Source organism: Harmonia axyridis, chromosome 3, assembly GCF_914767665.1.
Source record: "Harmonia axyridis chromosome 3, icHarAxyr1.1, whole genome shotgun sequence".
Lineage (NCBI taxonomy): Eukaryota > Metazoa > Arthropoda > Insecta > Coleoptera > Coccinellidae > Harmonia > Harmonia axyridis.
In genome coordinates this window covers 36,728,967-36,756,088 of record NC_059503.1, presented here as the reverse complement: position 1 = coordinate 36,756,088, position 27,122 = coordinate 36,728,967, and the positions used below count along the sequence as shown (strand labels likewise).

The 27,122-nt window shown below is 32.6% G+C and overlaps 1 protein-coding gene across 1 annotated transcript; it reads right to left on the bottom strand.

Annotated features, from left to right (window-relative positions):
- Window positions 1–1,754: 1,754 nt before the first annotated feature.
- LOC123674967 (scavenger receptor class B member 1-like) lies at window positions 1,755–20,376 on the bottom strand. The gene is made up of 9 exons (XM_045610156.1): window positions 20,080–20,376; window positions 10,686–10,777; window positions 9,892–10,055; window positions 8,324–8,462; window positions 8,016–8,222; window positions 4,631–4,758; window positions 4,300–4,577; window positions 3,373–3,620; window positions 1,755–2,842 (listed from the first exon to the last, which is right to left on the bottom strand). The coding sequence occupies exons 1-9, from the start codon at window positions 20,300–20,302 to the stop codon at window positions 2,621–2,623; spliced, it is 1,701 nt and encodes a 566-aa protein (XP_045466112.1). The 5' UTR covers window positions 20,303–20,376; the 3' UTR covers window positions 1,755–2,620.
- Window positions 20,377–27,122: the final 6,746 nt, after the last annotated feature.

Below are 27,122 nucleotides of genomic sequence, written 5' to 3'. Positions count from 1 at the left end.
TTTTCATATTAGTGATGAGTGTATTAAATTTGTTTGCTTACTCTACTATAAATAAAAATCACAAATGAAAATTATCCAATTAATCCTTTTTTTCATATGGAAAATCCATTGCTCATTAACAAAAAATCATCATTATTTGATGTTTTAGTGTTTTTTTAACATTTCTGACCATCCTTCCTATATAGTATCATATATTATTTTGAAGGGAAAAAAATAACGAATTCAACGAAGTAATGATATATAGGGTGTTCCATTAAAAAAAATATAGGTTTGTGTTGAATCTTCAAAACCATACCGCGAAAAAAAAATTGAGTACGCCACTGGATTCTACGCAAAATTCTGATTCAGACGTAGTTTTCACCTCAGCATTATGTCTAATAACTTCGGAGATAAAGGAGGGGTCCGAAAAGTATCAATTTCCAAAATCACCCTGTATCTCTTGAACGGAAACAGTTATGCAAAATCTGATTAGACCAACTTGAGTTTCACGAAAAAGTAGGACAGGAACGTGAAAACCGCAAGGCTCTATCTTAAATAACAAGCGAGAAACCTGGCAGTCTCACCCAAAATGGGATGCACTGTACTGTCAATTCTGTTTTCATAATGATGTGTTCAAAGTTTTCGATATAAATAATTTAATTTCCTCTACAGTCACCAGTATCCACTTCTTCTGTGACTTATGTCTCACTATATTGTTTCTTGCATATGGCAATGCACTAATAATTATTTCATTATTTTTCAATTATTATATTTCAATTATTATTGAATGAGGAAAGCACGTGTAGTTAAGAGCTTTTCAGAGCTGCGCCTTTGAAACATAACTTCACATAACTTTTCACAGGCATATATATACAATTGAAACATAAATATACAAGCGCCCAAAAGCTTCCAAATTCACGTCCGTGCTTTCCTAATTTTTTTGAAAATGTTTTAATATTATATTCTCATCATTGAGAGAAGTGTGTTTGACGAGAACTTTCATAATTGAAATTACGATAATCTCGTACATAAACTTTAATACCTGTAGCTTTCAAATTAATATTATTTTTTAACTAGTTGAAATTTGACTATTTCACTTCAATAAGGAACACAGGCGTAACGAAGGGGTGGTTATAGGGGACATAATTCAGAATTGATTAGAAGAAATTGAACATAATTCCAACAATTTGAAAAAAATTCTCAAATTGAAACAATTCAATTTGACAATTTAACAATTTGAAAAAAAATTCTCAAATTGAAAGAATTCGTATTTCCAAACTGAGGGTAACCACCATGAGTCAATTCTAGTAATGCCACTGATAAAGAAAAAAATTTTTCATTGGTCGATTCTGCTGTCTAAGTCACCTCCGGTAGATCTTGTTTACTTTTACTGGTTACTAGGCCAAAGGTGTTGGTAAATGATTTTTCTGATGTCTAAATACCGACTGTTGTCTCCATGATAATACATTGAATTTAACCAAAAAAAAAATTGAACCGAAGAAAATTTGATGTATTGATTAAAAAAGTTTCTTGTAAACTAAAAAATTGAAGTCATAAGATATTGATCGCTTGTTCATTCATGCGCCAATTCCACTCTTGGATATACCTACAGTTCTGAGGTCTTCAAGAGTCCAATAGGCGCATGAATAAACAAGCACACAAAAGCACCTGACTCCACTATATTTATTTCCTCTTTTTTCATTATACCTAGTCACTTAAATATATTGTTCAATTTCAACATTTGTCGATGAAGTGGTCTTGAAGAAAACATATTCTGTAACGGATCATATATTTCTATAAATTAAGTATAACAATAATCAGTCTCTGTTCGACACTTACTACACTTAAATCTCACTTAACTTTTAACTATTTTATCAAAGAGATCAGACTTGATATAATTCTGTAAGCAAGCATAAATCTATTGAAAAAAAAATTAAAATAAATGTACGGTTTGGTATAGAGTTTTAGCCTGAAACTTTTATAGGTAGTACAGGATACATATATACTCGTACATTCTGGATGAAATCTCAACAATCTCATTATCAACTAACAACTACTTCAATAACAAATCAAATCGAACAAATTGCTGTTGAAGCAAACTTCTAAGTAAAATGATACATATGTATATATATTGTACCAAACATTTTTTAATTTTATTCAATCTGTACATAAAAATTTGAGTACCTACTTATACTATAAAAATAAGAATTCATATTCTCTATGAAAAAAAAATTCTTGGAGTTATTGGAACTATCTACATTCTCTTCTCCGATGAAATTATATCAGAATAAAATTAATTCCTTAGTTGATCATGGTACCATCGGTTGATTGATTCCTAACAACATAGAATTATAGAGTTTGATAAAAATATATCACAATGTTTTCACAGAAAACAGTTAAAAATTTCCACGGAGAATGAGAATATTAATTTTTTAGTACAATTATGATTTTGGACGGAAATCACAGATAAGAGAATTGAGTATCAAAAATTGGTGGCACTCGTGAAGTTATTAGCACCATATAAATTTCTCCACCCATATCATTTAAATGGCACTTTTATAATTATGTCATATATTAAGAGTATTCAATGTGATTTACTCATTCAATATCCACATCCACAGTTCACATTCCCCTGTTTCTTTTATACGTCCACTTCCAATTCTTGTTTGCGTAGTGGCATGGCACTATCTCTTCTGGGTTTATTTGTCATTTTATACCTTATATTGACAGCTATCGGTATCAAAGTCAGGATTGCCATAATTATGCTTCCGTATTTCAGGATATTTTTGATCAATGCTACCGTGTGTGTCGATGTTGCGATTAAATCCTTTATTTCTTGTGGCAAATTCTTGTCTTTCATGCTCTGAAAAGAAAATTAAACGTTATAAACTATATAAATGCATATCGATAGGCAATGTTTAAGTATAATGAAGAAATCTTACACATGCAAGCATGAGCGATCATTCATTAGAAGGTGTGGAGCATGTATTAGAGATCGTGATGGCCACTTTGAATACCTTGTGTAGATTGAATTTAATGAAACGATATTTTAAAATTAATATTTTCTCTCGTTTTTTTTCTTCATTATATCCCACAGTTACCAAATAAATATTTTCAAGTAAATTTCAAATAATGAAGTGAATTTTAGCACTTTTCCAATCAAGAGAAAAAGCTCTTGACTCATTGTAATAGGAAAATTCCTATTACACTATTGGTACGCAGGTGACCATATTTTTCTCACATCACGTTAGATTAGGAAGAAAATAAGCTGCGAACGAAGTTTTACCAAAACCAAACTTGAAATCATCAAGTATTAAAAATGTACTTATCAAAATTTAAGGACATGATGAAGAGTACTGAAGTGAAATATAACTTAACAAGACAAAAACTCACCACATCGACCCATGCTAAAGGTAAGATCTGCTCGTTTCGGTACATGGAGAGTTGGGAGAACTCAGAAATCTTCAATATCTGCGTGTTGAACTGAAACTTCGTACTGCCACTCATCGGGAAGCCCATGCTAGGATGAAGTTCAAAGCTAGATCCATGCAGACTTCCATTTGGATTAAGCCCTGTAATGCCCTCTGTCAACTTTGGGTCTCCCCTGTAGAAGTGGGGATGAGAGGCAAAAATAGGGACACCTGCAAAAAATACCAATCAGTTTGATAGAATTACCTCTCAAATAATGGTAACAAATTTGGATAATGTAGAAGGCAAAGCCTAAGTTCTGACCGAGTGATCTGTGCTACGGATTCGAAAAAAAAAGGTATTTTTACCCTTATCATCTCAAAGCAAATAACGTCTTCTAGTCATTCGATTGACTAGTACCTTCCTTCAGTTTGAAAAAAAGCATCCTGCTATATTGTGTATCTGATTTTATTATTTATAAGAAGATTATTCTGTATTTTATCTTTATTCAATGACATTTGTGATTTGTCGACAAATAAGGTCAGTTCATGATCCTCGGCACTTTTTTTACCATCATTCAAATTGTATTAGTTAACAATTTTCACTAAGCAATCATTCGTTAACCTTTCAGTATTACTTAACTTCGTAAGAAAATGTATCCATGCCCAACAATGAGTTATTTTCATTATTTTTTTTTGCTGACTCATTGATTATTAACATATTTTATAAGACGTAAGTCCTTTTTTCCTGATCATCTGAAACTCAAATAACAGACAAACTAACTACAGAATACTTTCGCAACGTTAAGGGTTACTAGGAAATTTTTGTTCTACAACTTAAAGGACGTTGAAATCGATTATAGCTCTCGTTTAGAGAAGAATAGGAAGAGTGAAATAGCTTATCGAATCTTACCCATTGCAGCCAATGTTGTATTAAACAGTCCATGAGGAGGGCAGGTGCCTCCGTCCATCTCACAGTAGCATTGGTTTTGGGGATAATAGTCGGGAGAATCAAATATATTATCTGGTATTTCATAAGTATACGATGGGATGTCACCATCCAACACAGTGCTCTCTTTCTTGAACACCAGGTCCACGTTTCGAGACATGTCTTTTTGGAAGACTTTCAGTGGTTTCTTCTGGCTTACTGCTTTCGGTGAGAACAACGTACCATCGGTGCTATCAAGAAAGCTAAAGAAGTGTGTTAGAATGATGTTTATAGATTTAGAGTTATTCTATTTTACCTGTTACACTCTTCTGTACTCCAGAAGGTTGACCTGTCTTTTCCATTAATACTAATAATCTTTCCAATCTGGTCTATGTCACCTTGACCTGTGTGTACTGTAATAACGTCATCTGATACTCCAATAGTCTGCAAAATCATTTTATAATTCAGTGATTGAAGAAGACAGTAGAGATACAATGGAAATACTATCAATAACTATAAAAAAGCACTGTCTGAAGGTTTTGAGCATCTGTTCATTCAAGCGCCAATTGTGCCCATAGAGACTACAGAACTTTTGTCTGCAATGTTTGAAATTGTTATTCTATATATACACGCAAAATCATGACTCGGTCGTATCTATTGTATCTGAAATGTTAGTTCTTTCCTTATATTATTCTTGAATATTAAGGAATCGACTATAGAGAATATTGTTGTGAATCTTGGTAAAACTGACACGAAAGCTAATCAAATTAGGGTTGATTTTGTTTCTAATTTTTCTCATATCGTTTCTTTGCATTATTTTTGTATATGTTTTCTGTAGCTAATGTTAAAATGTTGTTATAGCAACTTTTTTGAGTAGATAAAATATCACTTCAATCGAAATCCGAAGGGGCATAAAGAAACACTTTAACAGCAAGGGTAGATAAAATGTTTCAACTTTTTTTATTCTCTTATACATCATCCTAGATTTTTGGGGTGGCAAAAAACTTTTTGCTTCCAACGCTGCATCTTCTATATATGATGGCACGTTTTCTTCTTTTGTTAATGTTTTTTCGTACATTCCTTATTCGCTTCGTTCACAAGACACACAACACTCCCCAAAATCCAAAGTCTAAATTTGTCTTAGATTCATAATGTAAAATTTGCTTCACATTTATCAACAGAGCAATTCATATCCCTAGTAACGTAGCAACACAGTTGCGATTTTTGTGCCAAAAAATGCAATTTTCTCTAAAATTTTATTCAATTAGCTAAAAGACACTCTCAAAGACAAAGTACAAATTTATCGTCTTGTGCAATAAACAACCACTTATTTTAATGTTTTGGATTTTGTAATATTTTTCCGATTTATAATAATTCTTTTTTTTTCATTTTGTCTATATCATGTTAGATTTTTGACATTACATATTTTATCATGTTGATATTTACATAAATATGGAATTGAATCAACTTATTACTTTATCTGTAAATACGTGTACCTATTGAAGAACTATTATTTACATTTACCTATTGATTTATTATTTGCCCTGTTCGCTTTTAATTGTAAGGAGAAATTTTATTTCAGGGTTAATACTGAATATTTATTGTTTGTTATAGAATTGTCATATAGCAACGTTTCGGGCAGTGCCCTTTTTCAGCCTGAAAATATATAAAAAAATATTCTTATAAAAAAAAAGGGCACTGCCCTATTCTGTAACTTCAAATCGAATAGAGATGTTATGGATCGAATAGAAATCACCGGAATGGTTTCGAATTGGTATTCTGTAACCTGTAACACAAGTACAATTACTACGGATATCAATTACGAATTATATTTGGCGAAAGAAGAAGAAATGAATACAGAATACCAAATTTGGACGCGATAGAAGTGAAACATTCCGAAACCTCAGATTACGATTCGATTGGTTCGTTTCTATTCGAGTTGAAGAATAGATACGAGTTACCGAATTGTCAACTTTTGAAACGTGTTATTTTAATTCCAATAATGAGTATACTGTCAAGTTTTCTGGTTTACATTCTTCTCTCATTAGTACTTCCCCCCAAAGCACTGTGAGTATATTTTCTCCTATCACATATGTCACTCATTTGATGTGTTGAAAAGTCCGATGAAAAAGAATTTGGATTTCTTATTCCATTTTTACTTCACATTTCCAGACGATTAAACTTCTTTAGTAACAATAGAAAATATGTTAGATTTGACGACCACGAGAGGTTCTGCATAGGTACATGTCCAAAATCATCTCGCAGAGTTTTTTTTTATATTGGTGCGGTATTTGACTCAAAACTCGAAAATTGCAGACATTGAAATGAAAGACTGACCTGTTCGGAACTATTGCACAAAAAAGACCTTTCGTCAACTAGAATTTAGACTAGGGCTGGGAATCATGAATGAATGATTTGAATATTCGAATAATCATTGAATAATTGTTCGAATAATTGCATTTTGCATTATTCGAATAATCATGAATATTCACTGAATAGTTAAATAATCAATGACTACTTTTCTATTCATGAATAATCAGTGAATAGTCGAGTATTCACTGAATAGTTGAATAATCAATGACTACTATTCTATTCATGAATAATCAGTGAATAGTTGAGTATTCACTGATTATTCAGTGAATAGTTTTCTATTCAGTGAGTAATTGGATATTTATGAAGTTACGAATGAAAGTTTGAATGATCACTTGACTCACTATTAAGGAATGATTAAAACATGGTTTTGTGATTCACTACGGACAAATTGTTTTATTAATATTAAAATTACTGGAAATTACATAATATTGAAATTGATAGATACAATTGAATTAAAATTATAAATAAACTCCTGTCAGTGTTCGGAATCCAAACAAACAAATTGTCATTCAAATTAGTACGTTGTCGTTGAAGAAATTGGCTAATCTTGATAAATAAGATTATTTGAGGAACGATTTTACTATTAATTGATAGACAGAAGAAACAAGATTAATGCCGTAAGTTCGAACTTGAGGTTCAACTAATAAACACGGCTTTTTACAAAATCTGGGGAATGATACAGGATTCAAAGTTACTGGTATTAACCTCATTCCTTCGATCTATCAATTAATACTGAAATCGTTCCTCAAATACTCTTATTTATGAAAATAAGCCAATTCCTTCAACGAGACCGTACTAATTTGAATGACAATTTATTTGTTTGGATTCCGAACACTGACAGGAGAACCAAAAATGGCTGTGTGTGACGTCACACTAATAGATCGTATATGGCGAGAGGCAAAACACCAAAACGATTATACCACGTCGCAAAGGGTATATTCACTCATCAAGACGCTCGGATTTTATTGGTTGAGTTCAATCACTGAATATTGACTGAATATTCATTGAATAATCACTGAATAATCATTGAATAATCACTGAATAATCATTGAATAATCACTGAATAATCATTGAATAATCATTGAATAATCACTGAATAATCAACGAATAGTTGAATATTCATGACTACTCATGAATAATCAAGCATGAATAGTTGTTTGAATGAATTATTCGAATAAATTTATGGATGAATATTCGAATACAAAAAGGCGAAAAAGTCCCAGCCCTAATTTAGACCCTAATTACTAGAAAAGTTCAGGTAAAGATATCGATTCGATGTCATTATCGCTAACATGCAATTTCAATTCTTATCTTACTAACTAACTTACTTTGCTGAATAATCCAAGTTTATCGACCAACTTCTTGTCTTGGAAAATCATGATGGTCTTCGACAACGTATAAAGCCTATCATCATACCCCATGATATATCGATCAGCTGGCAAATTCAAGAAGGCCTTCGAATTCAAACCGTTCAAACCACTGGACACGGTAAATCTGGTGAAGAAGTTGGAGTATCTGTGGAGTGCGGTGGCAGCCTGAAAACGATGGTTGCGGTTAGTTTTTCTAATAAATTTGTCTCTAATTGAAAAAGAAGGCAACGCCTAATCTTCAAAATGACTGTTCGTAATTTACTCACCAGAAGGAATATATTTGGCACTACGAACATGTCATTTTGTCTTCCTTTAGACAGCTCAGGTCTAAATGTGTAGGATTTCTTGAATTGAAAAGAAACTTGATTTCCGGAAAATTTCAGATTGACTCTCTCCATTGATTCCCTGCAAAGACTCCATGTTCATCGAATATTCATTTCACATTAAAGGACCACGAACTGCATAAGGGAAAATGGGCTCTCGGTGAATTTGCTCGAATTTTTAATATGTTGTAGAACTCGTCTTCATTGCATCATCACTCTAAATTCAACCGTTTTCCACCGTTAGAGGGTCATTCAAAAGTACTTTGACAAACTTCAGGAGGCTATTTCTCACAATATATCTCACAATAAATGTATGTCCGTTTCCAAGATACAAATGTTAGTTTAATCCAAAAGTAATGAGAAATTCCAAACGAGGAAACAATAATAGAATAGGTGGCGCCCCCTACAAGAAAAACCAAAACTACTTACTCAAACGTCAAGTTCATTTTCTAAGCCTTCTTGTGAAAAATACAAAATAACGATAATAATTTTCAACACGCATCGATCATCAGACTTGAAAATTTGTCCAAATATCTAGAGAACGGTTGCTTATAGCGACTTGTAAGAAGGGTAACTTCTTCACGAACATATGATAGGAGGAATTGATTCTTCTTCTGAAAAATGTGCTAGAAGTACGCTCAAAAAAGTTATGGATCTCCGTAAAAAAAGAGGTGTTGGACATACCTATATTTATTTGGACAATTCATATTAGAATATTGTGAGGAATCACTCCCTGAAATTTGTCAAAGTACTTCTGAATCACACAGTATGAGGTGATGAAAATACTTTTCTTAAATTTGAAATGGCTTGTGAAGAAACTTTTTCGAATCTATAAACCAAATCTAGTATGCATCGATTGTTTGTACAGCTGATGAGAGTTCACTTTAGAGAAAAATGATTCCTGCACGAACAGAATAGGTACAGGGTGAGTTCAAAGATATTAACTTCGACAGTCATTTACAAAAAATTTTGCAGTGGAATTCCATTCATTTTCCGATATTTTATTGGATATCAATATCAATTGCGATTGATGATGTTAACATCTAGCTATAGGTTAGGTATCAATGAGCTGGACGAGTGCAGTTTGAAGAAATACATACATACTAAAACCTATGTCAGTTTAATTCAGGAGATGTTAACATCATCAATCGCAATTGTTATTGATATCTCACAAAACATCTGAAAATGAATGAAGTTCCACCACTCAAATTTTTGTAAATCACTGAAGAAATTGATAGTTATAAACAACAATCAGCTATATGAACAATCGATGCATACTCGTTTTTGTTTTTGCACAGTGTCCATTTGAAATTTCAAAAATGTGTTTTGTTTTTGCACCCTATATAATCTAAAGGGTTGAATTTAAAGCGGTGATGCAATGAAGACATTTTATCAGCATCATTAGTTCTAAAAACACATAAAAATTCAAGGAAATTCACTGGAAGCCAATATGCCTTTGATGCTGTCCTTGATCCTGAAAAAAATTTTGTCTCTGATAGTTTTCAACTTACTCATAAACGTATGGCCCTTTTTCTTCAATGTTAAGTTTTTCATCGAGTCCTTCCTCGAATCTATCTATATTGGTATAGTTGAAAAGGTAAACCTTCACTAGGATATTGAATGGAGGTTTTCGCCATATTTCAAAACCAGGAGCATCTTTCCTTATTATCATATTCTAGAAAAAAAAAATAAAATTAGGATAAGTTGTTTCGTAAATCTTATAGCAAAATTTCTGGAAGCTATTGGCGCAGTTTCTTCTCCAGTGTCAAAAAAATATTGTTAATGCATCCAAATTGGAAAAATATCATATTGTGATACAAGTGTATAAGGGAACTTCTAGAGCACGCACAATCAGTTTGAGTACATAACGTGGGACGAAGTGAACTCAACTTTACAAGTGCGGTATTGTTTGTTATACCTGTATTACAATAATTTCAATAACAATGGTAGATATGAATTTTGGATCAGGATTATATTCCTTTTAATTGTTGTTGAAAAGCTCATTCGTAAATGGATGCATAATCGAGGAAATCACCCGAATTTTTGGAGTCGAGGTAGCTGAATCAATATTAAAATGAGAAAAAATGCAAAAATTCATATAAGAGAGACTATGAAAAGTTTATTCTTGTATCTGTTACCTAGCAATATTTGAGGGGTTTTTTAGTTAAGGAAATATTTGCAAGTTTGGCGATCAGTTAATGGTAATGATTCGTTTGGTTGAAATTCACGTGTAATTTACATTGATTTCCTTCGTAATAGATTTCACTATTTTTCTGAATTGTATAAAATCATTTCAAATACTCACTGAGTAAACTATATTGTTGAAACCATCTGTGTACCACATGAAGATAATTCCAACGAAACTGAACAGGAATAGAATAACCAAAGCTGCAATTACTATAAAAATGGAAATTAATCATTTGAAAACTATAAAAATCGAAAACTTTAATATTAAATAGGAACAATATTTTCAACCGCGTCCTAACTCTATAGATTAAATTATAATAATTTGTACAGAACTCAATTTTCTGAAAGTGGTAAAAATCTTTGTTATCTTATATGATACATAAGCTGATTTCGATTATAATCTTTGATTATAATATTTGATGGATTCAGTCGTCACTTCATGGAAATATAATTTCAATAAATAAAACATTAAAATTAATTTCCACAAACTTAAAATATAATAATACAATTGTCTCCTCATCAGGTATTTCAATGGATAACAAAATAGGAATTGCAACTAATGCATGTAGGTAGGTACAGAGTATCTTCAAAAATAAAAAAAACAAAACAATGGATCCATCGGACGAAGGTCTAATTATGGGAATTCCTTTTAGTTCTATTGTTGCTGAATTTTTAGAGATAATTTAAAATCAAAAATTCTCCTGAATCCTATGACAAAGTTTTTTTAGTGCAGATATGCAAACGATATTCTCTGTTGTTTCAAAGGTTCGGAAAGACAATTCTCTTTATATACAGAATTTATCAACAAAAACCTGAATTAAATACACCAATGATGGAGAGCAGAAGATAACTCTTCTGCTCTGCCAGAAGATTTGTATAACTACAAATCTTCTGGATCTGATAATATCAAGCTTAAATAATCCTAATAGATTCATCATATTCAGAAAACTAGTACCTACTGACACTTCCTTTTATTTTACTTCAAACCAGCCTATAAACCAAAAAATGGCATCCTATAATAGATACAAGATTACTTAATCAACGTATGAATGCTGTTAAACAAATGACATCAAATAATGGTTGCAACCCATATGTCATTGATAAGATATCGATTAATAAATGAAAGTAATTCTAGCATATTCTATTTTAGAAGGCTCGACTAGACTCAAATATTTTGCATTTACCTAGGTCAGTAGTACATCTAAAATATCTTAAATAAAAAATCAGTTGAAAAGTATCTTTCAGATCGATTATCAATTTCGACAAAAAAATTCAACAATGATAAAGGTAAAATCAATAAAAACTAGAAATCTGTAGTCTATAACTAAACTTCCCAAAATATTCTAAATGAACAAGACATACAGATTATTCCTAAATTGGAGGCATAAAGAAAAATGAGAGGTTTCTTGGATTACTTTACGAAAAAAACTCCTATAAATATGGTCCCGTAGACGCTTTGTTTTAGAGATACATGTTATTTCTTGTGGTCCTACTTTATTGTGATGATTATACCAATTAATCGAATGTTCGCTACAGATTGGATAAATAAGAACCAAAACTTATAATTGATTTATTCATCACATCTTACTAACTTGATCTTCATAACAATTTGGATTTTCCTGATTACAAGAGCATTGTTTGAAATTTTTCACTCGAAATCTATAGCAGATACGACAAAATTACAAAAAAACAAAAAGTTTAGTACTGGACCAAAGTTTTATTTTACATTTTTCTGAACTTCCAAAAAAAGTTCTGGAGGAAAAAAGTGAGCACTATTCCAGAAAAAATATCACCATGTAGATTTTCATTCAAAATTAGTACATCAAATAATGAACATTTTATTTTGGAATATACAGCCGAATTCAAGTCAAATATTATGTGATGGAAGGTGCTACAAACTTGTAACTCGAAAACAAAGCGTTTGCAGGCCCAGGTTTATAGGACTTCTTTTCTTGAAATGATCTGAGGAATCTGTTTTTTTCCTTTGTACCTCCAATTTAGGAACACTTAATAATAATATCTTCAAATATTTCGAAAATACTGGGGGTCCAATCCCAATTGGATCTGCTAATTTGATTATCCCTGTTGTCAATTCTACTTCTACTTGGTACCTATAGGTACCAAGTAGAAGTACATAAGTCTAGAAGCAACTCATATGTTGTTATCAGTTGAAATGAATGATGAGGACACAGTACGGCAGAACAATTGTTGTATTATTAATATTACACAATAAGTTTGTGGAAATTATGTTTAGTGTTTTTATTTTATTTGATTCCATGGACATTCATAAACTGAAATATTACATGTTAATATTCGAGATCTATGATTATAAATAGTAAACAGAGAATCAATAAAATAAAATAGAATTCTACAGATTATTGAAATTACCTTTCCTTATCTGAGAAATATTTTTTCGCCAAATAATGATCATATTTTGAGTTTATTGCTTCAATTCAGATAAGGTATGTTCATTAAATGGGCTAATAATTGGAAGTTATTTATATTCAAGCGAAGTTCTTTTCAATAAAACATGTGATAACCCCAATTTCTTCATAATTATCGTGGAATTATTTAGAAAAAATTAGCATCAATTCATAAACAACGAATGAAAGTGCCGATCGTTAGCAGAAAAATTCACTGAAAGTGTTATTAGAATTCGTTAAGTTTCTTGCACAATTTGTTTTTCACTTCTCAATCTGCAATGTCAAAAAACAATCTATAACCGATCAGATCTGAATCGGATGTTCATTCACATCTTTCGAGCTCTGTCTAGACGATTAAGGTTATCGCATAGGAGTACTCTCGTCTGGCGTTAAATTGCAGTTCGTGCTCTCAAGATAGAGCCTTATCTAACTGTTGTTGCACATTATAAATTCTTTTTTCACTTAAGAGCTGCATTGATGATAGCGCTTGAAGATAATTCACAACGCGTAAAGGCTGGATTATTTAATTGAAAAGTGTGAGTATCATGTGAAGTATTTGGATCCCATTCGAGAAATTCAAGTTTTAATTTTCATTAAAAAATCGGAGAAAAAACAATTAATAGTATAAACGTTTGTTCTCCTGATTCGTACAAGTGCTAAGCTTCTGAGATCCCTAACAGAGCTTTAGAGAGCTCTAGGCCCTCTAGGGAGCCGAGAATATAAAACACTAAAAAAAACAGTAAAAATTGTACAGACAGAAAAACACTGACATGAAGTCAAAAATTTTAATCATTCGTCCATTCACCTTTTATTTTTTTATATAGGAAATATTTATTTACTGGGGAATTTTATTGTTTGAAAAATGGTTTGAAACCATTTAAAAATTCAGAAAAAATACAATTCTTTTTAATACGGAAGAGGTAACTTCTGTACTATATAATTTGATCTATAAGTTGATCAGGTTAATATATATTTTATATATTATATTTCTTATTTGCATTTATGACCTTTTGAATATAAAATAAAGTGAAGAGGGAACTATGAAGTTTACAATATGAAGAACCAATCATTCTTCTTCTTTAGGTGCCGTCTTCGTTCCAATTTTGGCTATACTATACTCAAAGTATTTTTGATACTGCAGATCTAAACTGTCAATCATCAAAAAATTAATAATGTAATACAAATTGTTTTTGCACGAAAAAAATTCGAATGTTCATGCTAAAATAGTATATTGTGCAACAAGTGGGGAAAATCCAACTTTTCTCCAGGTGTAAAAGTTTATACACATTCAGTTCGGAATGGCCTTCCTGAATTTCTCCCATTTCCATAGAAACGACTTTTCAGACGCCCAATTTCATTGATTTGCCAAGCGAGGTGTAGGCATTGATTTGCCAAGTAGGTGTAGTGCCGAGAGGAATTATATTTTGTCACAATATGAGCACTACAAAGCTTTGAAATTGAGTAAGCTATGAAGAATACGCTACTTTTAAGAGCAGTTGGAGGAAAACAAAATTGGTACCTGATATTTGAAAAAAAAAATTTTGATGAAATAAAACATAATAAAATTAATCTTATCGTGAAAAGAGTTTCAAATGAATCGATCAAAACTGAAATATGTAAAATTTGTGGCGACCAAAAGCAATTAGACATAATGTCAGAGTCTAACCGAAATTGTCGTCGCAATACTTAATATAAATGTTCCTGCATTAATGTAACAATGGTCTTTCATTGTACAATGTACAATGTACATTGCATACAACTTTCTCATTCATAGGCTTCTCAGATACAATAGAGAATATCTTTCCCCTACCCTTATTAGTGTGCAGGCACCATGATACCATTGCGCAGGCATACAACTTAGAGAATAAGAAAAGGAAGAAGAAATTCACGGTGTACAATATTATTTTATGTTTGAAACCAAGGTATAAGACTGGGAAAATGGAAGTTCAGGAAAGTGAGTTACGATGAGGTGAAGACCAGTTGAGTTAGTAGAGTTTTCAAGGATGTTTCCAAGTGCTGTACCACAATAAAGTTCTCATCTGTCTTCCATCAGTGTTTTAATAATCCCCACGAAAACGCCACAAAAACTTATTGGGCTTTCTCGAAAAATTTTTGTAACTAAATGTGTGTTGTAACAAGAATTGATCCCCAACACTATATTTCACAAATTATGAGATGTAAACAATGTTTTGGAGAACACATCAAATATTGGAAAGTACCTCTTCGACAAAAAAAAAATGATTCGAGCACCATACTCACAAATAAAGTAGGAGTAGGGCATTTTACGGGGTCGCTTTCGAATCAAAAATTTATTAACACAATGATAGATTTTCAAAAGTGATAAAATTATTTATATTATATAATAATAGAATAAAATAAATCATCCAAAGAAAAATCAGGCTCATGAAAAACTCTATCCTATACATATAATTATATGTACGTAAGTAGTGAATATTTAACTACTTTCACAGTCAACGTAATTTTGTATTTTCTGAAAAACTTTTCCTCATGCTTCATTTCATTTATACGTTAACCTTACTTGATCCAAAGATCCTCTCCATCCAAATATAGACCCCTCCCAAAATGGATTGACATCGAGATCATATTCATTTAATTTTTTTAATAAAATACATTATAGCTGTCTTTGAATTAAATATTCAATAGATGTAAAATAGTTAAGGCAAAATTATCCATTATGTTCAACCAAATCATGTGAGACCATTTTTTACTCAGGATTATGACAATAATCGATCTTTTTTTCTGCCCATGAAAGAGTAACAATGGCTACAAGGAAAATTCTATTGTCGTTGTAGTAGTTTTGTTTGCCATTGAAACTCGAAAGCTTCCCAATTCGTAATCCCTCTTTTCTATAGGTGTCGCAATTGTAATCAATCAAATTGTTTGGTTTCCGATCTCTCTGTCTTACACTATAAATAAACGATAAAAATTGAGAATCATACGATGTGTCTAGTGTTTTTATCGCATTTGACCCATTATTGACTTCAAGCGATCATTTTGAAGATCTTTTGATATGTATGAAAACTGCTACATTTGATGTAAATGGTAAAATGTACGCAATATACAATTTCGTTTTTATAACGACCTCTTAAGTAATTCCAGCTGATAACCTCTCACAGATCGAATCTGGATATGACGCTGAGGGGCCAACAATTATTTGTTGGCCCCTCATTAAGCGTAATCTCGCAAATTTAAATCTATCCTATCTGGAGTGATGCCATTGATGCATATTGCATAAGATTCCTGATTTTCGCAAGCATTAAATCTTGCCATATCAAATTTCGTTATAATCGAGGCGTGAAGGACATAGCAGTCAGAAGAGATCGATCTTTTTATAGATGAAGTTGAACTTTTTGGATAATATACAGGGTGTTTCCTAAACATGCGGCAAAAATTCAGGGGGTTGTTCCTTGGACTATTTTAAGCATGTTTTGTCCTTGGATGATTTTTGAAAAACCTCTTTGTTTCGAAGATACAGGGCGAACAACATTTTTCATATTTTTAAAATTAATAATAGTTTGAATAAAAATGCGTACCGCACTGTGTTTACTAAGTAGGTACAATTTATTTTTAAATTTGTTTAACAACATTCCAATTACTAAAAACGGCCAGTTTTTTGACTAAAAATTGATAAGTGCAGATGGTAAAGGAATACAGATTAAACACGGTTTTCATTTGAATTCGTTTTGTGATGTATTAGCAATTAACATTTTATCTTTGACTATTATGAATCGCTATAAAATGATCCTGGTGTTTTTGAAAGGGTTCGGCAGTCAATGAGGAGAAGATTGGATGCTTGTATGCTGGCTAGAGGTGGTCATTTTCAACAGTTTTTGTAGGTTGAGTTGAATTTTCATGTAATTTTTCATAATAAAATGTTATTATCTGAAATTTTGTTTCCCCTATATCTTCGAAACAAATAGATTTTTCAAAAATCATCAAAGGACTTAGAATAGTCCAAGGAACAACCCCCTGAATTTTTGCCGCATGTTCAGTAAACACCCTGTATATACCTAACGATATTGATTACCAAAAAAACTCCCCAGACTTGGAAAGATAGTGAAAATACACTGCCACAGATTTAGAAAATTGGTTTTGAATAGTTGTCATCAATAATGATAGCACTCGTATCTTCCAGAAGACAGCTGTAGAGCTGACAATTTCCGTAGGGAATTTGTAAGGGACTACAGCAAATCTGAGCTGTAGCTCTAGCTAAATTAATTCTTCTTATTGGTGGCCCTAAAGTGAAACTGATTAACTAAGGTCAGAAGTTATGAATATATTTTTCTTAAAAAAATACGGAATCAAAAAAATATAATACAATATGAGGGCAAAGTCGGAGACCTAACATTCTTGAAAGAATCGATTGAGTAGGCAATAGCAAGTACTCAATACAAAGTTTGTGGTCAATAATCAAAGGATTTTTCTGTATCTCGTTGTATGTTTTCGCCGTGCTCTGTAGTAGGAATAATTCAATTGGGAAATGATATTTTATACCAAAAACTACTTTTTCCTTATTTCAGAAATAAAAATAATAACTACATGATTCAGATAGAAGATAAAGCTAGGTATTCGGTTATAACTCCTATGTAAATGAATCGAACAAATTTTGGTATCGTACTTTGTGGCATTCCAATAACCTAATTTGAAATATTATAGCATCATCTGAAATTCACAAATTTTCAATTGGCGTTTAAAGAACATCGATATGCAAAGGAATACAGGGAATAAAGAGAAAAAAAGAGATTCCTTGTTTAATTTTAGGAAAAAAAAAAGTCCTATAAACATGGGCATGCAAACGCTTTGTTTAATAGGTACAGGGCGTTTCTTGTAATACTTTGTGATTATTATACCAGTTTTTCGAATCTAAAGTAATCTTAGCTATAATTTGCGTAAATATGTACCAAAACTCATTATTTAACTGAATAAATACGCTGTTTATTTATGTATATTTATTCATTTATTCATCATAGCTTACTTACTTGATCTTCATTCTAATTTGGATTTTCCTAAGGATTAATACAGAATGCTTCAAATTTTTTTCAAATAGATAGCAGATACGACAAAACTAAAAGAAACCAAAAAGATCAGATCTGGACCCAAGTTTCTTTTTCAATAAAAAAGTTCTGGAGTGAAAAAGCGGGCAGTGTTCCAGAAAAATTATCACCCTAAAGATTTGCATTCAAAACTAACATATCACATGAAGAAAAATTCAAATTAGAATATTTATGCTAATATGGAAAAAAAATCTTTACACCTTGTAATTGATATTTGTTTGTTTATGTTTACTGAGTGATGTTTTTGAGCGCTCGTTGCCTGAACAGATTGCTGTATCTTCTCATAACAATATCTGTTTTTTCATTTTAATTTTGAGCGGGAATGGTCTCAAACGATAGAGTTCTACTCACTGATGACGCAAATTCGATTATTCCGTAAATATAAACATTCAATATGATGACTTCAAAACTACGAATCTTATTCACCTGAAATTCCATATTTAGATATGGCACAACTTTTCCAAGGATCATGCAAGATGATCACATCACATAATAACAATTCTAGAGAAATATGAAAGAACAATATTTGCGTCTGAATGGTGATGATGATTATGAAATTTTGCGCGCATATTGTAAATTTGAACAGAATTTCGAAGAAAAGCTTATATTTCAGTAACCACAGATCCTCATAGCTTGTTCGAATTTGGAAAACCGATTGTCCAGTTGTGTTTTCTTATTCATTTTTTGACCAAGAATAATATTCAATGAGAATTCGAGAAAAGTACTGATTTGGCATAAGGAGCTTTTGGGAGCTTTTTCATTCATGCGCCCCACATCGAAATTTCAACTGGGTCGTATTATTCTCTGAAATATTAAGGTTTTTTGCGGCATCTTCTTTAATTATCAATAGTTTAATGATGAAATCAAGACGAAATACTGAATAAAGATTGAAATTGTTATTTTATATAATATATAGATACTTGCAAAAAATTTCAACTCTACCTGTTGTCACGAAGCTATTGGGAGTTTATTTTCGATATTCTGCATTAATTTCATCTGGTTCTGGAGACATGATCAATATGAGATTTCGGATAACTCTTCAAATAAGTAAGTAGGTATATGAAAAATATAATTTTTATGAAAAAATATATTTCTAATTCTAATAAACAATAGGTGCTTTCTTTTTTATTTTATGTCGTTTGAGGAATATTTAAGGAAATATAGTCTGATCTCATATGCACATAAATTTTTACTTCCTAGTTTCATATTTGTGGGAGATCAAAAAGTCACCAAAATGAAGATAAGAGTCGTTGATATGGATGTGATCAATTGATGGACCTCCATAACTGATATTTATTGTAATAAAACAAAACATTTAGTATTTATTCGTTTATGTATGCAAGAAAGGATTTCATTCTAGGAAAACTGTTTGTTAATTTCTTATTAATCTAACAATAATAAGAGTTAACATAGTATCGCACGTCCAGACTTCATGATGATTCTGTATATATCACGATGCTTCGCATTTAATTCTTGAAACGATCAATTTTCAGTTTTCCATTCAATATTTAGAAAAAAAAAAGTTTAATGGAATATTACACACGCGGAACATTGTACAGAATTACATCTACCAATATAGTTGGATATTTTTTTTGAGAAACTCCAATAGTTATTTACCTGAAGGTACACATAATAAAGTAGTAGAAACCGACATGTCTGCACATTTCATGAATTCAAGAAAAAATAAGCGCGGGCAATAGAAAAAGAGTAACAAAACGCAAAAATACATTTTTTGTCCATCTGTATCTCTTTATTTCTGTCTGTACACACCTATCTCCGAAACTGCATGGATATTATAGCGTTTTTTAGGATTAAGATTTGTTTGGATTAACATTTAGGCTTTGTTTCATTTAAATTGTTCGGAACTGAAAAAAGTTATATAGTAATTTGAAATAAGTCAATCGAAAAGTGAATCAAATTTTTTATTTGTAATTAAAATAGTTTTGGCAAAAATCGATAACATCTCCAAATTCAAGCGCTTTTAGTGCAATTGATGAACAGTGAATCAACTCACCCATGATTGTCCTGAATTTGGACTCATCTGCCAAAACATAAGTCTCGGCTTTCGCCAGTTTTGCAACATGCACTTTATCAAGGAAATTCTTGGTCATCCTGGTGGTCTTCGGAAACAAATGCTGGCAGTTCATTTCTTTTTTGACCGGCTGCGTCTTGCTCTTGGTTTCGCAAATTCTGCCTCCAGACATATTATTCATTTCAGGTTCAATTTTTGGATACATTGCGATAATAATATCCGATCAAATCACTTCATTCAACACTTCTCACAAGAGGCACTGATCTAAAATGATGCGGCATGGGTTTAAGGCGCTTTATAAAAGATATTCTGCCGGCTTATCTTGAAAACATCATAATCAGAGATTTCTTGAATTTCATGTTCGATCGGATGTCCCTAGAGCTGTCAAAGTTTTAAGATAAGTTTTGACTGCGTGGATGCATACTGCGTCAGAACATAACCGTCTAGATCAACTTTTGAGTTGTATTACCAAATACGCCAATATTGTATTCCTCATAATTTCATGATCCTCATTTATTATTTATTATTATTATGATTACAATAGAGAAGGAGGGAGGCCGAAGCCTATAACCCCACAAGAAAGAATTTAAAACCTTTGTTATAAAAAGTCATCATTTTCATAGTTTTTAACATAAAAAATTTCAATTGATGGTGGATGGCATATACCTATACTAGGTCTTGAATAGATTTCTTTGAAAATAAGGGAAAAAATTATTAAGAAGCGTAACCCTGATGGAAATTTAAAAACTACATATTTGTCCGAAATTTCGAATGAAATTGGTTGCATAGAATCAGATCAATTTTAAAGCTGAAAATCGAACAGTACAACAAAAAATTGAAAGGAAAGCGATGACATGAAGAGCATTTTCTTGGTCCTCAAAAATTCAATTGGCGCAAGAATGAGCGAGATCTCAAAACAGAAGAGCTGAAAATACGTTCGTGATTTGTATACTGCATATCTACGACAATAGAAGTGAATTCAGACAAAATAACGACCATCATCACTATACTACAAGACACAGAAATGAACTTAGCATTGAGTTTCATCGACTCAAAAAAACCCAAACAGGTACTAACCATTTTGGGGTTAAATTTTATAATAGACTTCCCTCGAAACTGCGGATGCTTCCAAGACATATATTTCAGAAGGGGATAAAGAGTGCATTGGTAGAGAATGCTATGTATAGTTTTGCACAATTCTGGGACATTAAGTTTGAATGAGTATACGTTGTGTTAACTAGTCTTTACCTTATTTGTGTGTAGATTTTACCATTTTATTTCTGTTTATATATATAACTTATTAATTCAATTTTGTGATCTATTTATATATTTTTTGACCCGCCATGTAATTGAGTTGATGGTGAATAAATGATGATGATGATGATTTTCTCTCATTTTTTCCAACATTACACTTGTTTTTTCTATTTCAAAAATTCTGATGACATGGTCAACACGAAATTTTACATGAAGCTTAAATTTGTTATTTTCGATTTTCCTGTAAAATCTTAACTCGGTCGGATCTGTTTTACCTACCTAACGGAATAATTGGATAATTTTCTTCGCTATTCTACTTGAGTTTTCTATGCTTCTGATGAAGTTATCAGCACGAAATATTGCTGGAGGTTTTAAATAGTTATCTAAATCACAGCGTGATCGGATAATTAAACATCACGGAAATTTTGGGTATTTTTTAATTCTGTTCATAATATTTTCATTAGGTATAGAGAGAGAAGAAAAACTTTATTGAAACAATGTTTCAAAGGGCTAACGACCTAGGTCTTCCTGCCCTCATTAGGTATATTTTCTATAACTCTGATGATTTAATCAGTACGAAATATGTCTCAAAATCATGAAAATTTTGGGTAATATTTTTCTGATCTCATATATATCAATATCATTTTTCAATTTTCATGGTTTTGATCATGTGATCAGCTTGAAGTTTTAATCTATATATGTATATAAAAGAGAGGATCTATGGATATTATATGTAAGGATATATCACGTTCAAACGACTGAACAAAATTGGATAATTTTTGTTGTTGTTATGTTCATTACTTTCCTGAGGAGTTTCATACAACAAAATATTTTTTAGAAAACCGTACGGAAAAGAAAAAAAGGCTTTTTTTTCCTCCGACTGAGCGAACAATCAAAGAGTATGATTTGACACTTCGAATAAATCGCAATACCGTCGATTTAAAGTTCACCTGAATATTTTTTTCCAATCTTCTTCAATTTTCTATGGTTCTAGTGAAGCCAACATGAAATTGCGCCCAAGACTTGAAATTGTCATTCTAAAACCAAATGTTTGATGTTTGTCACTTAATTGTATATTCTGGTTGAATAAACAATACAATACAAAGTACAAATCTTCCTCACGATCAAGCCTGTAGTTTGAAAATTAGTACAAACACAAAATTTTGAACGAACATATTTACTGAACTCTTGGTTGCATTTTACCTATTAACGATCTCAACCACGTCATTTGGGATCCGAACCTACCCCAAAAATTTCAAGTTTCTAGGTTCTTCCGTTCGGTAAATATACCGTGTATACAGACAGACAGAATCGGGTTAGGAGACGGATTTGTCATCAGTAAGTCAAACTGTATACTTCAAGGACATTCCTGGCTCAAAATTTGAAAATTACAGACATTCTGACCAGATCGGTTCGTAGAACGGGTGTTCAAAAAGTCATTAAATAATATTAAAACATGTAATGTTAGAACGACATCAAATATATTCAGAGAAAATGCTATCCTCCCTGTATTAGTTTCGGAGTTTGTACCTATATTCACATTTCAAGTTGCTATTTTCAAAAATGAACTTTTGAAATCGTTCGGAAAATGTTTTAACATCCTTCATAGCAAGATCATCAAGAAGTTTTATTTTTTTGAGGATGGAAAATTATAATTTTTGTTCATATCTCGATAATAGAAGTATTTGAAACATGCGGGTTCAATTTCTTTCATTTCTCGAAAATCAGCCATCCTTCTTCTCTAACTGCTTTAGTTCCGGAGATACCATCATAAGGCATCGAATATGATCCACCCTGTACATATGAAGAAAAAATAATACCATAATAATAATAATAATTTTACGTAATATTTGCAGGGTATACAACGTCGAATCATATTTCATTTTTAGTCGGTCCATCTAATAATAATAATAATTATTTTTTTTCGAAAGAAAGTCCAATATAATACATTACATACAATACAGTATATTAGATGGAATAGTATAAACTAACATCTAAACTAACAACCCAGACATATATCGATTCGAAAAGGTGTATAATAAACAGAGGCTGTTAGTTTCAATGAATGAAACTGATAATGGTCGTGTTTTGACTTCGAATTGTATTTTCACCAATTTATTGATAAAACCGGCTGCTTTATCATTATATTTTTTGAAAAAATGATATGAACCCTATTTTGGCACATAAGGCTAATGAACATTTCACAACAATAAAACCTTCCAACTTATAATACCTCAATGCAAGTTTCAAAGCTGTGATTCCAGAGAAACAGCGAGCCTTGTTGTCTGTAATATCCGAATTTTGAGCCGGAAGTGATTTCAAACGATAAGGTTCGACTCGCTGATGAAGAATTCGAGGTCAATATTGATTCTGGTCGACCGCGGAGTAGATTCAGGGTTACAATATCTCGGTTCCATGCGTAACACACACATACGAGAGTGAATCAAATATAAACGAGACTTCATTTTTTTTGTATTATTTTTATTTTAAACGCAAAAAAGAATATAGTTTATTTTTCTACATAAAATTCTGATTGGGAAACAAAATTTTTTCAGCGGATTGGCAGCTTTTCAATTCCTTCCACATACAAAGATGCAGGTCGTGTCTGCAGCATCACTATCGAATCTTTGGCCTCCCAAAGGCCAAACACATGAAAGTCACAGAATGACAGGTCTGGACTGTAAGGAAGGTGTGCCCCACCCCAGTTGCTTGAATTTTTCCCTAGTCAAGGCTGCTGTATGGGGGCGAGCATTGTCATGGAGAAGAACCACTTCCCTGATCGATAAGTCTCGTCTTTTGCTGCGATATGCAAGTCGGACCTCACTCAAAACGTCGCAGTAGTAGGCCGCATTAATTGTCCTGTGCTCGTGCAATAAATCGAGATACAGCAATCCACGCTGGTCAAAAAAAACGGTAGCCAAAACCTTGACAGCCGACAAACGTGACTTGGCTTTCACTGGTCCAGGTTCTCCTTGTTTTCTCCACTCCATACTCGCTTCTTTAGACTCTGGGGTGTAGTGGTGCATCCATGTTTCATCACAGGTGGTAATGTGAGTAAGAAATTGATCTCTTTGTTCCTGAAATCGTGAAAGAAGACGCCCTCACACCTGAAGAACTTGATTAAAACACGTTGCGCAATTGACGGAGGTACCTCTTCCTCCGACATCGTTACGGTGGACACTGAGTCCTGAGATGGTCTAAGGAGGTAAGTCCACGTGCTTCCCCAACTCCTGACAAACCTACCCAACAACAAACAAAGCGGAAACGTTCTTCCTCCACTATCGTGCCTGACAGGCGACAAGTCGCGTTTATATTTGATTCACCCTCATATAATAATAATATTTATTCATCTCAATATCACAGATGGTGTCAAAATCAATCCAATATATGGCTATAATATATCAGTACATTAAATAATATTACAATATAGCACAATCACAAAATAATTATCAGACAAACAAGATAAAAATCACAAGTGATCGACTAAATATTTAGGGAAAAAAACTCGTCCATGGAATAAAGTGCATTCTCCCTGAGCAGTGCTTTGATTCTTCCCTTGAAGGCAGTTTCAAACTGTTGTACCTATATATAAACATCTTCCGTGTTTTCTCCAGACGATGTAAAGGAGTCACATATTTGTCCTTGAATCGCGTATGATGATCATGGACGCTCAAGTGTTTTTGAAACTTGTTTTTGTTCTTATGGACATATAAGAGGCACTCCAGGATGTAACAGCATGTGAAAGTAAGTATATATATAATCAGAAAAGCTAATATTCAGTATGACCTGGGAAACCTTTTCGTTTTCAAGTGCCATATCGTCATTGCTATCTTTACTTCAGACTAGAACAGTCGCTATAGGGGGGAGGCAGAGTAGGCGGACGCCTAGGGCGGCAAAATTCAAGGGCGAAATTTCAAGCTTGATCAGCAAAAATCATATGTGTAGAAATTCAAAGTACCGAATGAGATTCAATTCGATTAGCAACAACAAGAAGACCGACAAATTTATATGACATCAAAACTCACCAAAGGTGAGTGCCGCATTATGCATTATGCTCATAAATATCCAGATGTCGCGTAATCCCCTCAGTGCTGTTAACTAGTCAATGACACTAAAAAACTCCTAGTTGGATTTTACCTATTAACCACGGCATTTGAGACCCGAACCTACCCCAAAAATTTCAAGTTTCTAGGGCCTTACGTTCAGTAAATATACCGTGTATACAGACAGAATCGAGTTTGAGGTCGGATTTGTCATCAGTAAGTCAAACTGTATAGTTCGAGGCCATTCCTGGCTCAAAATTTGAAAATTACAGAAAACATATGCACTCATCAGGATTGTCGGAGTTCGCTTTGCTGAACGTTGCCGAATTTTATTGCCACTTGGGGAGGCTTCTGATGGATTTTTTTTTTTTTTCAATCAGTGTCGGAGAGGGGAATGGTACCGGACTTTGAATGCGGGTGTTCACATCTCCTCCGACACGCGTCCCGTCCTACTCCCATCCTACTCCGAACACGCACCGCAGTCAATTCGATTTCCGCCTGTAAGACGGATTGTTTCGAGAGCTCATTTTGAGCAAAATCGAAGTACAACATACACAAAAACAAAAATCACTGGAAACTTCCACTGGTTTTTGAAACGTGTACGTCAAAAAGATCACTTGTCAAGCATACGGACCCAGGATGCTTCCGTATGCTTGACAAGTGATCTTTTTGACGTACACGTTTCAAAAACCAGTGGTACACGTATGAGCGGTTTTCCAAAATGGTATTCTTGACAACCGTTCGTTCCATTAAACGTACACGTTCAAAAACGTGTACTCCCAAAAGCCGGCATCATTGTAAAATTTCACAGATGAGATGAAATGTAATCAATTTATGTTTCGTCAATTCAAATTCAAAAAAATTTTCGAAGAGAAATTGTTTACTAATATATTTAAACATATTCTAGCAAATCAAAAAAAGAATTCAAATAACTGATAGTCAAAATATTGTCTGATTGATTTCGATGGGGAAGTCATACATGGGCGCCCGCAGGGGGGGCCAGGGGGGGGGATTTTGATTGCCTCATTTTTCATCTCAACATCCTCACTATAACCTTCTCAATCCAAAGGGCAAGGAAAAACGGAAAGTAATGGATTCACAACAATTTTTCGGTTTTCAATGACAATCATGGACGCCTTATCGTTTTTCAATAATTTTCATTTTGCCCCCCCTGAGAAAAATTTCTGCGGGCGCCCATGAAGTCATATATTCCCAAATCAACTTGTGATGTACCATCGTTCCGCTACATTGTATTTTCAATGCAAATATCATGGAACACTACACAAGCATTGACAATGTTACTTGCTGTCAAAGAAGTACAATGAAGAACCCTATGTTTGAGTAGACAACTTCAGAACCCCATTATATCTCTCAGGCTTTTGATTTCTCTCTTTTTTTTTGTTATATAAATATTTTGGAGTTCCTTCCACTGGTTCATTTTCCAGAGGTGTCATCATCCATATTCTTTGAGGATATCCAGAAACATTCAAACGAATTGTTTCTCACTCAAATTATTGAATGGGTCTCCGCGTTGTGTATATCTCCGCTGATCCATTTGTTCCACATAATCCAATAGATCCATTAATAACAATTGTACTATTTCGTCTTACATTATCTAAGAAGAATAAATATGACTTATGAATATATCTCTATGGCATTCAGATTGTCAAAATAACAAAACGAATGCCAAAAAGCGCTCGCAGTAAGCTTTCGCACTGAGAATGTGTA

Coding starts and splice junctions, on each gene's coding strand:
- LOC123674967 (XM_045610156.1), bottom strand. CDS start 20,302: ATGTATCCAAAAATTGAACCTGAAATGAATAATATGTCTGGAGGCAGA. Junction 10,056..10,685: donor TCAACAATATAGTTTACTCA/GTGAGTATTTGA, acceptor TTTTTTTTCTAG/AATATGATAATAAGGAAAGA. Junction 2,843..3,372: donor CTTTAGCATGGGTCGATGTG/GTGAGTTTTTGT, acceptor TTTTCTTTTCAG/AGCATGAAAGACAAGAATTT.